This window comes from Helianthus annuus, chromosome 14, assembly GCF_002127325.2.
Source record: "Helianthus annuus cultivar XRQ/B chromosome 14, HanXRQr2.0-SUNRISE, whole genome shotgun sequence".
Taxonomy (NCBI): domain Eukaryota; kingdom Viridiplantae; phylum Streptophyta; class Magnoliopsida; order Asterales; family Asteraceae; genus Helianthus; species Helianthus annuus.
The window spans coordinates 147,945,684-147,962,952 of record NC_035446.2 but is presented as its reverse complement, the minus strand read 5'-3'; the positions used below and the strand labels follow the sequence as shown (position 1 = coordinate 147,962,952).

Genomic DNA, 17,269 nt, shown 5'->3' with positions numbered 1-17,269 from the left:
ATAAATAATTTTAATATAAAATTTGCACTTGTAATTTCCGGATTATAAACGAAAGCGAAGATAATGGTAATATTTACTCCTATCAAGCATGAACATCAACTTATTGGACAAAAAAAATTAATAAAACTAGATTTATATATAATCAGTAATACTTTGAACTTATAAAAATAAAAATATAATAAGTTAGCTACATATAAAAAAATAATAAGTTGATTGAAGAAAAAAAAGTATAAATGTGTTTCTGTTTTACAAATAAGTATTTATAAAATAACTAGAAAATATTAAGACTAAACATGTTTGTATTTTAATAAAGTTAGAAACAAAATGTTCATAACAGGATTAAAGAAACATATTTTTTTTCAGTTAAAACAAAATGTTCATAGCAAAATTAAAGAAACGTTAATTTTTTTTTCCAAACTTTCACAATCCAACAAAATATATATATTTTTGTTATTTATTGTGAAACTCTTTTCTTATGTTTTTTAAAAGAAGATTAAGATTAAGAGTGAGAAAAATGAGTTTTTAAAAACACCCATTTTGGTAAATATTTTTCAAATCACCTATTTTGGTAAATAAGTTTTCCATCCACACTGGTTTGGGAAAAAACTCCGAAAACGTACGTATATTATATTTAACTCATGTACATAAATAGCAAGTAAAACTCGAGCGGGTCAAAATGAAATTTAACAAAAATGGTTTTAGAAAGTTGATCGATTTAATTGCCAATGTTGAAAGTTAAAGGGTTGAGATATATACAATGAGACCAATACAAAATTAAAAAAAAAAAAAAGAAAAACACTCTAGCTAGATTTGACTATAGCTACAGTGAATTACATGATGATCTTTAATATTAGTTCTCATATGCATATTTTAAATTTAAATTTCGAATTGGATAAAAAATCATAAATTCGTATTTGATTACCGAATTTAAATCGAATGCGAAAATTGCTTTCGAACTAGATTCAAATGGAATTTTGATTTTTTGAGTCTTACTAAAATAATAAATACCCTATTTATAAAGCTCACGTTTGAACTTGTGCATTAGAAAAGATTATTATTTTAACAGCTAGCTCTTTTAAGTTAAATCATTCCAAGTTTCACTAGAGCTGACCTACTAATGTCACGGACTAATGCTTTTCGATATAGATATTGTCTTTTTCAATGAAGCAGATGTTTTTATGTGTGATTATTCATAAGTATACATGATCACTTCACTTCGGTTTTGGTTACATACGTGTAATGTTTACATAATATTTTTCTTCTTTCAAGTTTTACAAGGCCCAAATATAAAATGAACGTGGCCCAATTAAGTGGAACCTAAAGATGAATGTGAAATGGCTGATTAACCAAATCGGTTTACCGAATCCGGGCAAAAAGATGCCGGAAATGGGTCTATTGACCAATTTACGTACAGTTTCTTAAATAATAAGTTAATACTCATCGACCCTTTTTTGTTTATTTGTTATAACTAGCGGGTTATACTCGCAGTTTATAGCGGACATCATGCCGATTTTTAATATAATTTGAAAAAAAAAATGTTAAGGTAAATAGAAAAAAGTAAGCTGCAATAGTATATTTGAAAATCAAGAAAAAAATAGGTTTTTGTAAAATTAGCGTTTATAAACATGCAAGCATATTAAAAAAAAAAAAAACAAATATATGTTGTTTAACCTGAGTTGGTTTTGAACAAAATTTATAATACATATTCTAAGCATAATCATATGATTAACCAAAGTTCCGTAATCTTATTAATAAGGCTGCCTGGTGTGGGACGTGAGCACACAGACGCCAACATCCAACTCATCACCAATGTGGAGACCTTTGCTAGAAACACGGGCGCCAAACACTGATACCCAGGCATTATGGGGGAGGGAGGGGGGGGGGGATTACGGGGAAGTCTATTGGAAGTAATTGGATCAACTACGCCGAACACACATTATTTTGTGAGAACTTCTCACGACTCTTTTTATGTATTAATAAAAAACAAAGCAAAACATCCAAATAATTACATAACCTAGCTCATCTCTTTATACTAAACTAATTACTTGCTAAACAAGCTATCCTAAACCAATACCAACTATAATACCTAATTAATCAATAAATAAAATAACTAGATAAACCTATTAATTCAAACTAACAATTATCTAAACAACTAGTATTAATTATTTTCTTCTCTTTATTAGCTCACACATCTTTATCTTTTCTTCATGTTTATCTCGTCCCATAATTTTAGCCGAATCATTAGGATTAACTCTTTAGAGTCATGGTGTTGGTCATTATCCCAATAGCAAAAGAAGGGATAGAAGAGATGGCGTTATGATGAGATGGGGGGCTACTCCGATGTAATGATGGATAACACCGTGGGACATTTACTCGCACCAAGTGGCCTAATGTAAATACTTAACTACAATATTTATTAACTAGAGTTGAAACAAGATATAAAACCAACATGACTCTGAATTCTGAAACAAGATTTAAAAAAACCAGCCAAAAATCTGTATGCAGTATAATTATGATTGACGTTGGTACAGTAACTAAAGTGTGGGTACATCCATACAACTTGAATGACCATACCATTTCACCATCACATCACATCACACAAGATCTAAAATATCAATTCTTCAGTTTGAATCAAAGTGAAGATCTGAATACTCTTGAGTATAATTGTCATTCATAAATTATAATAATAGTGTTTTATATTTAAGGTTCTCATTTTTCACATCTAAAATCTAAAAATTCTAAATACCCAAAAAGCGTCGAAGAACAATTCAGTTGTTGGACTTGGTACATGGCCCACCTAGCCCAATCCATTAACTTTTTTTTACCATGTTATTACAACCGGCTTAACTGTAATATTAATATCATCTTTTAGTAATAATGATAAAATAAAAGCTAAATTTTAAGCCAACTTAAACTCGTTAAATTATATATAAAAAAAAGAGTAAATTGCCAAAATCGTCCTCAAGGTTTGGGTATGTTTGCCAGTTTCATTCAAAACAACTTTTTTATACTATATCGCCCTTCACTTTTGAGATTTTTTGTCATTTTCATCTAAATGTCTAATTTACTTTATTTTTTTGTCCGACATTTGGATGAAAATGACATAAAATCTCAAATCTCAGGGACGATTTTGACAAAAAAGTTAGACGTTTGGATGAAAATAACAAAAAATCTCAAACGTGAAGGGTAATATGATACAAAAAAAATATTTTGGATGAAACTGGTAACATGTCCAAACCGCATGGACAATTTTAACAATTTACTCTAAAAAAATTAATACAAAGGGATGGAATGTGTAAATGTCTACATAGGTAACAAATATTGGAACTCAAATTCATACGGTAGCTTCTCCACAATGGATGAAACCTTTGCATTATTGACTCCTCTAAAGCAATCCACCATTGATTTCCTCAATGAACCAGAAGTAGGCAATTGTTGGTACAACCATTCCACCAAGCTTTCCAAATCTTGTGCAAAATCATGCATGTTTCTAAGCAAAAGCTCTGGGAGTCCAATCTTCTTTGCACTTGTTACAATTATTGAAGCTTGTAGGTACTCTAGCTTTGCTCTTTCCAACTCATTTACAACCCCATCACTTGTATACACTCTCACCTTTTCCCAAACACATGTTAATACCCAAAAACATGATATATATAGACACACACCTTAAAATACAAGATTTAATAAGATCATTCGATCACTCACCGCGGGAGAAGAACGCGTGCCACAACATAATGCGAATGTGACATTGGGGTCCATTGAGTCTAGTCCATGAAGTTTGCGAAAGATTGCTTCTTTATTTTTCTTTTCTACCTTGCCATAAATCTAATCAACCAACATGTTAACTTTATCATATAAACTAGCTTCTTTTTTTGGAACGATAAATTCACCGACTCATTAAATCTACTTTTAAATATTTTACCAATGTCCACTACACTCCTTGGTGCCAGCAGACTACAATCCCTTAGCGGCATAAAGAAAACTTTGTAACCATAGATTAATTAAGCACATTTATATCCGATTACCTTTTCTATGATAGAGGCTTCTTGCCTTCTCAATATGACGTGTTCGATAACTTGAGCATTTATAGTGTTCCCTCTTATCTTTAGGGTTGCCTGAGACAGATTTAGTAAAGTTACTTTTAGAATAATTATTAGACATATATTTGAGTTATTTTATATTTAATTAATATTTGTCTTTGTAATCACTTCGAGATTATTAGGAGTTAATCAATGTACAAAAAAATATCATATATCAATATTGCATCTTTCGCCTAGTGCTATATTGTTTCTATTTTTGGTTGGATCAATGGCTTTCGAATCAAAAACTTGATTCATAGAATGATGACGTACCTTGTTCATGAGTGCCAATAGTTTCTCGGGACTCGAAGGAACTCCATACTGAAGAAAACCCTGAATTTGAAGAAGTTAAGTTTTAATTAAAAAAAGTTGTTCAAAAAAAGTTTTAATTAAAAAAGAATATTAGCAGCCAATCGTTGTATTAATGATGTATTAAAGCGATTAATTTTTTATAACATCATCAAGGTGACACCCTAGTGGAAATTGCGTGACAAGATGTTTTTTTTTTCTAAAGTAATAGGTTTTAGAGATTTTAAGAGTGTTTTTAAGTCTTGGGTGTACTGACGTGGAGATTGGTGTAGTTTTACGTGGTTGAAAGCCACAACGTGGAACACCGTGATGCCCTACTTGTGGATGGAGAGCTCTACCACTTGGGAAAGGTGGCGTGGAGCTTGGATCTCATCAATTCAATTTCTTTTATTAATTAAAGAAAGACGTGGAGCTTGGATGTGGAAACACTTTGGAGTTTCCACACGTGTAGAAATTAAACAACGCATCCATATGTGAAAACCGTGTGGGAATGATGTGACGCCTACGTGGTTGTTTCCACACCAAATTTCCACATGATCACACCTCATGGTCGTAGGTGGGTGAACGAAGGTAGGTAGTGTGCTAACTGAGATAAGTAGATAACAGGCTTTACTGGCTTAAGACAAGTGACATGCAAGGTGGCAAAGTGATCAGGCAACAAAGTCCGCTAACCTGGATAGTAGACTTTGTCACGCTGTGTGTCATTTGTTAGAAGCCATTGAAACTTTATCTCAATTAGTAGACGCACTACTTTCACTCATCATCCTTTCCCCTACCCCAAAAACACTCTTATAAGCGATTCGAACTTACATGCATGATACAAGCATTGTACATGTTGATCCAGAATGCCAATTTCTGTTGTGATGTCAAAAACATCAAATCCACTTTCTCTAGACCATTCATGTAAGCCCTGCAAGTACAACATATATGCTAGCACATTTTACAACACATCAATGCATGCATGTGTTTAGTTACTTTATAAGATCTTGAAAAGCTAGTACGTACCTCAACTTTTGTAGCAATGGAACGTAAGCTGAACTTGAAATGCATTTAGGGTCCAAAGAAGTAGATGTGAACTTAACCAAGTTCTTGTAGCAGCCAATGTCTCTAAGAATGGAGTCTTCGTGGTTAAAGATACCATATGGGTCTTGCTGCCTAGACTCCTTTTGAAGCAGCAGGCTCGCCTTTGAGTTCAAGCACGGTTCACCCCTAAAGCTTATTGAAAAGTTGGCTGGTCGCGAAATCGGTCCTGATTTCTCTAGCTCCAATGTCCTTGATGTCCTCAGGAGCCTCATGAAAATGAAGATCAAACACTTCATAATGTTTTCTGAAAGCTTGTTTGCTGACCACTTTACGATGTTCTCTTCTTCATATTGGGTTAAAGTCGGTTCTAATGATGCCACTACATTGCGTTCTCTCTAGTAAGTAGAAATACACACAATATCAGTGGCAGAAGAGCTACGGTTTTGAGAAAATTTCAAACCGAACGGTTCGGTTTTGTTGGTTTTGCAGTTTAGACAAACCTTTATATATATATATGAAAAACATATGCACATAAATATATGAAATATAATGTATATATTTATATGAAATTTTGGCATGTTTAACTAAGGGTTGAACAAATTTAACAATTCTATATTATACATGAGAATCATTACAAATCCTAATTATTGCGTATTCAAAAAGAATAACTCTAAATTACTAAATATTGGAATTTAAAGTTCATATTTTTAAAATTTTTATGTTTTTACCTTCATATGTATATTATATATACATAAAATAACTCATATATTGTTACCTACACATAGCCTACATACATGTAGTTAATTTAACCTATACATTAGATGCATATGTGTAGGTTATATATAAGCTAAAAATTTTCTACTAACGTGAGAAACAATAAATCTTACATTTATAAAAATCTTATTTACTTTTTAGGATTGAAATAAAAATCTTATTTACTTTTAAGGATTGAAAAAATGGATGATTAATGTTTTGCTTAGAACCTTTCCATATATACATATAAATATATAATAATATATAACTTTATATTACGGAAACGAAATAAATAAATACTAAATGTGTACCGTTCCGGTTCCATGCTCCACACCATGAACCTACCAGATTTCTACGTCATGAACTCTTTGGTTTAAATAAGGCTGGCAAATCGTGTCTTACTAGGTTTAACAGGTTTCTGACGGCGCGCACAACATAAGTTTCAAACATGATTACGACTCGTTTAACTACTTTCTACCTCATGTTTATAAAATCAGTTTTATGTTTTATGTATAAAGATGAATGAATGATAGATTCTAACATTGTAATTTTAGTTATTTTAAAAATTAAAAAAGTCAAAGGGTGTATTTTTCAGTCAAACAGGTCTAATCGTGTCTTAACAGGTACCCAATTGCCAGCCCTAGGTTTAAACGGTTCAAACTTATATATTTCAAACCAGCTAAATTTATTTGGTTTGGCTGGTTTGGACAATTTAGGAACACCTTACTTAACACTCAGTTTGGGCTCAATTTATTTTTGGAGCCCAACCCAAAGTAAACTATAGCAACATACCTTAGGAGTTACATGTCTTGCAGGTGAAGGTGGTTTCAGAATCCCGGTTCTTCTAGTGGCCCGGTCACGAACCCCGAATTCCTCACCGTTTACTTGATTTTCTTTCTGATCAACATTTCTTGTTCTTGATCTCTCGTGTGAATTGAAGTCTTTAAGACTATAATCACCCTTTATAGCTTTACTAATGAAGTGCATTGCCTTGGTGTCACACAACAATTTGTCACCGTATCCTCTACTTTCCAGCAACAGTAATGGTGTCTCTGTGACTAAAGGATCATCGCGAATTTCGCGAATTTGTTGTTGTTGTTTCATTTTCGATTCTCTTGTGGCTTCTTTCTCTTTGTTTAAGTCAGTTTGTAGGTTGCAAATTTGGTTTTCTAGCCTTGTTATTTCATTTTCAACCATGGCTAGTTCTGTCAGTAACTCCTTCATCTGTCACGTAAAACAAACATTTTCAGCAGTTATTATATATGAAAGTGCCATTAAAAAATTATATATGAAAGTGAGTTAGATTAAATGGTAAACCGAAAAAACCACACCTTTGGAGGAAGAGAATTTGGGATATGAAGAGCGGAATGGTCTAGTTGTTGATCATACGTGTGTTTAAGAAGCTCACCGATTGTTTCTTCATGGTCTAGCATTTTCTGAAGTGTAGACACCTATAAAATTAACAACCCGTGAAGTGAAAAGGGTTACCGAAATGCATTGGATCATCTTGAACTATTTCTAGATTTTTATAAAACAAAGAAAATGTTTAAAAAAATGCGTTTAAGCTCGCTGATGTGTTTGACCCGAAAAGACCACTCACATGTCATACGGTCGTGTGGTAGAGCACAAAATGGTAAAATGGGTCTTTTGATAGTTACACACGTAGTATAATAGGCTATATGAGGGCCAAATCATATTGTTTGTGTGATGTGTTTGACACGAAAAGAAATGATGTCTATGGACAAAATCATGACAAGGAAATGATCGACTCATGTGAAAACGGACAAAATTAGTGGCAGAGTTTGAACAAAAACTCGGTAGGGGCCAGATTCTCAAAATCCAAATTGGTGAGGGCTACTGGATTCTTAAAAATCCAATATTTTACCCTACAAAAAAAAGGATTCTGAAATTTTCGGTAAATTTAACACCACGAGCTAAAAAACAGTAAAATAAAGCTTTGCTCATGGACAGAATCATACTGCCCATGTGACTTTAATGTCGTCCAATCATACGGCCTGTATGATATGACATGTTAGACTTGCTTTGTCGTCATATGGGTTGTATGATATCACCCATATCACGTGACAAGCAAGTTTGCATGCACTATTGGGGTGTTGGTTTAATTAGCACCTCTCTTTGTAATTCTTCTTTCTTCTGATTGCCACTCAACTGCTTCTTGTTCTTCTGAAAACAAGGATTCATAGTAACTAAAACAATCATGAAATGATCAAATCTTGAAGTGATATCTTAATACTTACGTTAAGGACGGTGTCGGTGGGAATGTTAGCTGCCATCCACATGACGGTGTCCAGAATGAATATCATATAATGAAGGTTAGTTAATTTGTGAAGCTACTAATAGGTTAAAGTTGATGACGAGGTAAGCAATGTTGGTGGTGGTGTTGCTTTGATCGGAAGGGTGTTTGGTGGGTTGGGGTGCCGACGGCGGCCGGTGGTTGTGAATGTTGACGTTTGGAAATGGATGTGGTTGAATAAGGATGAAAAAGGAGCTTTCATGATGAACCAATTATGAGAAAGAGAAAGATTGCTTCTTCATGTTATACTTCTATTTCTGGTGTTTAGTTAACGACCTAAAGGGTTTATCATGTGAATCATGACATGTTGGACCATTTAATGACTCGTAACATCAAACTAAAATACATACAACTTTTTTTTAATAATTTTTTCTAGACGGCAAATGTTATTTTCAGCTCTGACAATACTAAAAAATAGGCGTTGTTCATGAGCCGAGCCGAGCCGAGCTTGGACAATACTAAAAAATAGGGGCTGTTCATGAGCTGAGCCGAGCCGAGCCGAGCCAAGCTCAGGCTCGGCTTGATTATAAACCGAGCTGGCTTCGCTCGGCTCAGATTTGAAATCGAGCTGAAAATCTAAGCACGGGCTCGGCTTGGTTTTAAACCGAGTTGGCTCGGCTCGGCTTGGTTTGGCTCGATTTTAAAAATAAAAATTAATACATAGCTCTCAAATTTCAATATTCTAAAATATTATTCAATATTTCAAATAAATATATTCAAAATAAGTTCAACCTAATACATTACAAGCCAAAATCACGTTCAACAACGCAAAATAAGTTTTATATTTGAAGTAAATACAATATTTGTTTATTAGCATGATAATCAACCTTTAAATATGTCATAACCTTTAAATATGTCATAGATTTCAGACTACAAGCCTAAATACATGTAAATAATAATCATTTTTTTGTAATATATTATATGTATATAAAAATAAAATATATTATAAGTAAAATAATTCGAGCTAAGCCGATGCAAGCTACCAAGCGAGCCAAACCGAGCCAATTTGGCTCGTCACGAGCCAAGCCGAGCTAGGCTCACTTTCTTACCGAGCCGAGCCGGCTCGGCTCACTTTCAAATCGAGCGAGCTTTTTCCGAGCTAAATCCAAGCGAGCCTTAAAATATATGTTAAAACACACACACACACACACACACACACATATATATATATATATATAAAAGTGTATTGTACAATATCTCTTAACTTACGACGTGTACGTGATTGTGTATAACATGTGATTTGTACATTTTGGTTGTCCGAGTTTATGACCATGCGATTTTGAGATATAACATGCGAACAACCATTTTTTTGTGAGTTCGAGTTTGTGAGCCATGCGAGTTTATAACATGTCCAGGTTTGTGAGCCATACGATTTTGATATATAACATGCGATTATGACATGTCTGAGTTTGTGAAGCATGCGCTTATGACATGTCCGGGTTTGTGTATAACATGCGATTTCTAATCGAGTTTGTGAAAGTGTAAAATACAATATTGCTTAACATACGAGCGTACACTGTGAAATTACGCACGCTGTAAAACTCAAAACCCTAATCACGCATGTTGAAAAACCATAATCACGCATATTATACTTATGTAATGAAGCATGTTATAATTATGTAATGAAGCATGTTATGGTTTTCAACATGCATGATTAGGGTTTTGAGTTTTACAACGTGTGTAATTTCACAGCGTACGCTCATACGTTAAGGAATATTGTACATTAATCGGCCACTATATACATATAAAAAATTATTGTTTTTTTTTTTTGCGAGAACCGTGAAAACGGTTGAGAAATCAATCAAAACCATTTTTTAATAATAACCTCAATGTATTTATAATAAAACATCAAAAAAGAATTTACGGCAACAAATAATTCATTTCTCCTCTCAAAATCACTTCTATTAAATTTGTTAAATACAACAAATTTACACATGTGTAAATGAGAAACTTACACATGTGTAAATTTTCGATATTTACGAATACATGTAGATTTAAACGTGTAAATTAATTTTCTAACATTGTATTCGAATAATAATGATAAGTTTATTTTTTTTACTTGTTTTTGACCAAGTTCATGCGGCTTTTTTTATTCATTCTCACGGTTCTCACAGTATTTAGTGTTCTCATTAAACCTTCCAGTATATATATATATTCCCTTCACTTCTTACCTTTAGCACTTTAAGACTCATTTATACAATACTCTTCCCTAAATCAAACAAAACAACTTTGTATACACTTTCTCTATTTCAACATCCTCACATTATGATTTTGATGCATTTAATCGAAATCAAGTAACCAAAACCCAAATGTAAAACCAGAAAAGTAAAATACCGAAGATAACAAATGGTATTACCTGATCGGAACCTTCAAATCTCTGATCGCCAAAGATGGAGAAGAAAGTGAACAATAGCCTTGTGAAGGAGAGTTGTTGATGAAAGTTGTATTGGGATTGTTAATATTTGTTTGTTTTATAATTTTGTTTATAAAAACCTTTATAATCAGGATTCTTAAAAAGAGTTATTTAAGTAATCAATATTTTTATATTTGATTTATAATCAATCTTTGTTTTGGAAGTCAAGTTTTTATTATTTATTAGGAAATTTTATAAATGTATATCTTTTCTTTTTAGCTTTTAATAAATTAATAGATAAGATTTTATTAAATAAATTCTTTTTAATAGAATGTACGATGTATTCTTATCTCATCCACTAAAGAAAACCCGTTTGTTACACTTAACTAAGAACAAGTATTGTTTGGGCCAAAGCTTCTTCCCCAACCTATTGTTTGATAATTTCTAAACGACAAAAACGTCTTGACAACTTTTGCCAAGAAAGTATTATAATTAGTTTTTAATGTCTCATTAGCATACGCTGTTTAATTATTATTTATTTCATTATCGATTAGTATTTATCGTTGTAATGTTGTTAGCAAATGTAAAATGTTCATCATATGACATTTCGTATTTTCTATCAATTAATGAGTGATGTTTAAAACATTATATACTTACAATTGATTTGATGGAAAATTTGATCTAATTGACTAAAACAAACCCATGTGTTACACGGGTCATAAGCTAGTATATATATATATATATACACACACACACACACGATCAAGATCAAGGGAAAACCCTTCCGAGTTGTGAGAACTTAGAGAACTCGGCATTTCCGTGCGAGTTTTGCCCCTATTTTTTTCACACTCTGATTTCCCGGTGAGCTCGGACTTGGGGTTTATGTGTGACGATTGATATAGATATTCACATTTAACACAACGGAAATCTTGGGATTATAAAATAGTTATTACAAAGTAAAAATGTCCAAAAGTTCAAAATAATATACAGACCGAGAGTGTACTAAAGATCCACAGGCGGATCGAAATTTACAAAATGATTACATAAGACTACTAGGCTTTTTGCTTGGAGTCTTTTGAAAATACGTCAGTTTTCACTGGTAAATACAATTAACCGACACGTTTTGAAAATCTTTTCAAAACCATTTTTATACTATTTGGTATATCATTTTCATAAATAGCTTGGGACAAACTATATCTCTTGTTACCAGTATTACATGTTTGTTAATACATATGGGGCCCAGAACTAAACTCTGATACATGATTAACCGACACACCACTTTAATCCCCATATTGGGTAAGAAAAATATTTTATCATAGCATTAGCGTCTGTCAGGTGTATACCTATACCCCGCGCTTAAGAAAAATATTTTATCATAGCATTAGCGTCTGCCAGGTGTATACCTACACCCCACGCTTAAGTCGTGACCACTTAATTAAGTGAGATGTGGATATTCAGGACACGGTCGCATTAACCCCCATTGTTTAAGTTATCAAGCATAACGGATTAAAACGGGTTATTTGGATTTTGGACACATTGGTCATTGATCCCATACCCGACCAAGCGGTAATATACCCCAAGCCCGTATAGGGAAAATAGATTAAGAGTATTTACCTGAGGCTCCTAGTCTGGAAATAGATTTTGGACACATTGGTCATTGATCCCATACCCATATCCGACCAAGCGGTAATATTTTTCCGTACCCCAAGCGGTAATACTTTATCTTTACAATCCAAAAATATATGTTAAGCATAACCGTTAAATCAAAATAACTAACACAAGTGTAATTTACTGGAGGCTCCTAGTCTGGAAAGGACGGAACTATGATCCGTTAGAATGTTAACGGGTCTTATTCAAGTCATATGACTTGGACCGGTTAACTTATAATAAAATCGGTACGGTTTACTAGATTAAGCGGAGACCGGATAGAATGTGCTTTGCACCCTCACGAGTACTATGACTCGTATTATGGGTCAAACAATCATACATTCTGATTAGAACTAATTTGGAATTTTGACCCGATTAGGCTAACTTATATAAACTAGGCTATATAAGTCAACCGTACGCGCATAAGCAGCATCGGGTGATCGTATGGGTCTATGTCAAGTCCAATGCTAAAACATGTTTAATATAGTGATATATACGTTTCAAACTCAGTTGATATGTTTATTATGTTTCAAATTCATTCTACGCGTAAAAAAGACATTTTGGTCATAATTTAGGCATATTGTGTGGAATTGCATAAAAACCTGACAAATGATATGATCAAATGGTATAACCTGACAAATTTACACATGTGTAAATGGCAAACTTACACATGTGTAAATTTTCTTTATTTACGAATTCACGTAAATTTAAATGTGCAAATTAAACTTCTAACATTGTATTTGAATAATAATGATAAGTGTAGAAATTTTTTTTGAATTTGAATTGTTTTTGACCAAGTTCTCGCGGTTTTTTCATTTGTTCTCACGGTTCTTTGAATATTTAGTGTTCTCATTTAAACCTTCATATATATATATATATATATATATATATATATATATATAGGGAGAAGATCATGCGAGAACCACCTCTTATTGTGAGAACCGCGAGAACCAATGTGAACACACCAAAAATGCCTAAAAATAGCTAAAAATCACACAAAAATTTTTTTTTGATTTTTTTAATATTTTTTAGGTTAAAATCGCTACTTTTCGAAGCAAAAAAAAAAAAAAAAAAAATTTAAATTTTTTTTTTAAAATTTTTTTTTTTTTTTTTTGCTTCGAAAAGTAGCGATTTTAACCTAAAAAATATTAAAAAAATCAAAAAAAAATTTTTAGATTTTTTTTTTGATTTTTTTAGATTTTTTTAGATTTTTTTTAGATTTTTTTAGGTTTTTTGGGGGTTTAGTTTTTAGCATTTTAGCTTGGGTGGGGGGGGGGTGGGGTTTAGGTTTTTGGGGGGTGGGGGAGGGGGGTTTAGGTTTTTAGGGGGGGGGTTAGGTTTTTTTTTTTGTTTTTTTTAGGTTTTTTTAGGTTTTTTTTAGCTTGGGGGGGGGGGGGGGTTTAGGTTTTTTTGGGGGGGGGGGGGGTTTAGGTTTTTTGGGGGCGGGGGGGGGGGGGGGTGGGGGTTAGGTTTTTTTTAGGTTTTTTTAGGTTTTTTTTAGGTTTTTTTAGGTTTTTTTTAGGTTTTTTTAGCTTGGGGGGGGGTTAGGTTTTTTTTTGGGGGGGGGGGTGGGGGGTTTAGGTTTTTGGGGGGGGGGGGTTGGGGGTTAGGTTTTTTTTAGGTTTTTTTAGCTATTTTAGGTTGTGTTCACATTGGTTCTCAAGGTTCTCACAATAAGGGTGGTTCTCGCATGAGCTCCTCCCTATATATATATATATATATATATATATATATATATATATATCTATATATATATATATATATATATATATATATAGGGAGCCGCTAAAATAGAAACCATCCCCAGTTGTAAGAACCGCGAGAACCACTCTCAACCAATCAGAATAAGGGGTATTTTAGTCATTTACTTTAAAAGTCAAATCTCTCTCTCTCTCTCTTGCATTTAAAGTCTTTCGGACTTTTTGTCATATCTCAATCACCTCTCTCCTTGAAAAGCTCTCTTCTCTCTTAAAAACCTTCATCCCTACCATTTTTCTAAATTAATTGCAGTGAGTTCACTACTAACCTCTCTTCAAACCATAACCCACCACCATATTTCATCATATCTGATCCCCTTCTGTAAACCCCCAACACCCCCCTGTTCTTGATTTAACGGTCGGCCAACACCCGTCTCCGCCACCACAAGTACTCCTCCGCCGCCGCAACCGCAGCAAGACTCCATCTCGTTAGATCTTTCTCTCTCTACTTGCTCACTTACCGGAGTCGGATGTTATCTAGGTGGTGGTGGTCGCTACAGATCGGTGCCGATGGTGGTGTTTGGCAGAGTTGGTCGACAAAGTTGGTGGTGGTGGCGTTGCGTGAAGGGCGGTTGTGGTGGTGGGTCACCCACACCTGTGACGGCGACGGTGGTGGTGGGCCACCCACACCTGTGACGGCGGCCCCCACGTTTCTCCGGCGACGTTGGTGAAGGTTGCCGGTTAGGATTAATGGTGACGGTGGTGGGTTTATTACGGCGGCGATGGTGTTCCTTGATTCTGATTGTGTAAGTTGTTTTGAAACAAATTATGATTTGTGTTTTCTTTGATTATGATTTGTGTGAGTTGTCTTTGAACACAAATTATGATTTGAGGTTTTGAAATTTTTGGCAGTGATAGTTTTTTGAATGCAAATTATGAATTGTGTGATAATTTCTCTGTCTAGAAAAAATGATTTGGTGTTTTGAGATTTTTGGCAGTGATAGTTTCTCTCTCTAGAAAAAATGGTGGTTTGACTTTCTAGTTTGATTCTGTTGAATCTGGGCTTGAATGTTGTTCATGTTTGAATCTGGATATTCATGATGTTATTGGGACCTTTTTTTGATCCTGTTGAATATGCGTTTGAATGATATTCTGTTTTTGAATGTTTGTTCATGTTGAATCTGGGGTTTGAATGTTGTTCATGTTGAATCTGGTGGCTTTTGGAATTGGCGGTGATGATGCAAAAAAAGGACGATGGCGCGGCAAGGATGGTGGAGGGTAGGTTTTTGAACCCGCAACCCCACTTTGCAGCATCTGATGTTCGGAAAATCTGAGCCAAAACTTTTTTTTTTCCAGATTCCACTCGTTCTTTTTTATTTTTGTTTTGCTGGGTTTTTTATATTTTTTTGAGGCGTCGATGATGATAGCAAACTATCTGAGACACCTACCGGGTAACGATTTTTTGGGTGCGTTCGTTTTTGTGCAAAAAAGTGTTTGTAAAAGAAAAAAAACTTAAACCCTAAACTTTTTAAAGTAAACCGTAAACTTTTTTACTTAAAACGTAAAACATAAAAAGTTTTACGTAAAACGTAAAAATTTTTACGCCAAACGTAAAAAACTTTTTACGTAAAACGTAAAACTTTTTACGTAAAACGTAAAACTTTTTACGTAAAAACGTAAAATGTAAAAATTTTAACGAAAAACGTAAAATGTTTTACGTAAAATGTAAAAAAACCGGCGCGTAAAACGTAAAAAATGTTAACGTAAAAAACCCGGCGCGCAAAACGTAAAAAAAGGTAACGTAAAACGTAAATTTTACGTAAAAATGTAAAACGTAAAAAGTAAAAAGTTTTTACGTAAAACGTAAACGTAAAACGTAAAAAGTTTTTACGTAAAGCGTAAAAAGTTTTCCGTGAAACGTTAAAAGTTTTTAGGTAAATCGCAAAACGTAAATTTTTTTACTAAAACGTAAAAACGTAAAAAACATTAACGTAAAAAAACCGGCGCGTAAAACGTAAAAAAAGGTAGCGTAAAAAACCGGGGCGTTAAATGCAAAAAACTGGCACGTAAAACGTAAAAAAAACGGTAACGTAAAAAACTGGGGCGTTAAACGCAAAAAACCGGCACGTAAAACGTAAATAACTTTAACGTAAAAAACCGGCGCGTAAAACGTAAAAAAACGTTGACGTAAAAAACCGGGACGTAAAACGTAAAAAAATCGGCGCGTAAAACGTTGACGTAAAAAACCAGGACGTAAAACGCAAAAAACCGGGACGTAAAACGCAAAAAACCGGCGCGTAAAACGTAAATAACGTTAACGTAAAAAACCGGCGCGTAAAACGTAAAAAACGTTAACGTAAAAAACCGGCGCGTAAAACGTAAAAAAACATTGACGTAAAAAATCGGGACGTAAAACGCAAAAAAACCGGCGCGTAAAACGTTGACGTAAAAAACCGAAACGTAAAACGCAAAAAACCGGCGCGTAAAACGTAAAAAAATGTTGACGTAAAAAACCGGGACGTAAATCTTAAAAATTAAAAAAATTATAATAAAATTTTGATTTCAAAAAATTGTTTTGAAAAAAAAGTCTGTTTATAAATAAAAAATAATTAAGTCAAAAACTAATTAATGAATAGGACAAAAGGTAATTTAAAATTAATATATATAAAAAGACAAAATAGAGTGATTTTACTTAAATACCCTTTTGAATTACAATATTAAAGACATAATAAGAAAAAAACTTTTAATATTAATATTAACTACTTTTAATCACATCCATCCCCATCTAGTTGATCTAAGGGTCAGAAAGTGGTTCCCATGGTTCTTACAACTAGAGGTGGTTTTTTTTTCATTTTAGCGATCCTATATATATATATATATATAGGGAAAGGTTAACATACAAAAAGGCTTATCCTACATTACATACGCGACAAGCGTAACCGTCGGATCAGGGTATAATCACGCATGGAAGTCAAAAATCACGCATGGGAACACCAAAAAACGCATGGGATCAGTTTTATTTGATAATCACGCATGGAAGTTAAAATCACGCACGTTATTTTCGATCAAAATTGTAATTACGCATGTTATACAC

General features: G+C 33.5%; 1 protein-coding gene across 1 annotated transcript; it reads right to left on the bottom strand.

The window, feature by feature from the left end:
- Nucleotides 1-2,926: 2,926 nt before the first annotated feature.
- Nucleotides 2,927-8,736, bottom strand: LOC110904281. The gene is made up of 10 exons (XM_022150119.2): nucleotides 8,423-8,736; nucleotides 8,295-8,348; nucleotides 7,496-7,615; nucleotides 6,957-7,388; nucleotides 5,394-5,806; nucleotides 5,199-5,298; nucleotides 4,353-4,412; nucleotides 4,026-4,115; nucleotides 3,706-3,825; nucleotides 2,927-3,612 (listed from the first exon to the last, which is right to left on the bottom strand). The coding sequence occupies exons 1-10, from the start codon at nucleotides 8,486-8,488 to the stop codon at nucleotides 3,304-3,306; spliced, it is 1,764 nt and encodes a 587-aa protein (XP_022005811.1). The 5' UTR covers nucleotides 8,489-8,736; the 3' UTR covers nucleotides 2,927-3,303.
- Between the last annotated feature and the right edge of the window lie 8,533 nt (nucleotides 8,737-17,269).

Excerpts from the sequence above, each read along its gene's own strand:
- LOC110904281 (XM_022150119.2), bottom strand. The coding sequence starts at position 8,488 with ATGATATTCATTCTGGACACCGTCATGTGGATGGCAGCTAACATTCCC. Across the intron at positions 8,349-8,422 it reads CCACCGACACCGTCCTTAAC|AAGAACAAGAAGCAGTTGAG; the intron begins GTAAGTATTAAG and ends CCTTGTTTTCAG. Across the intron at positions 5,299-5,393 it reads CCATTGCTACAAAAGTTGAG|GGCTTACATGAATGGTCTAG; the intron begins GTACGTACTAGC and ends TTGTACTTGCAG.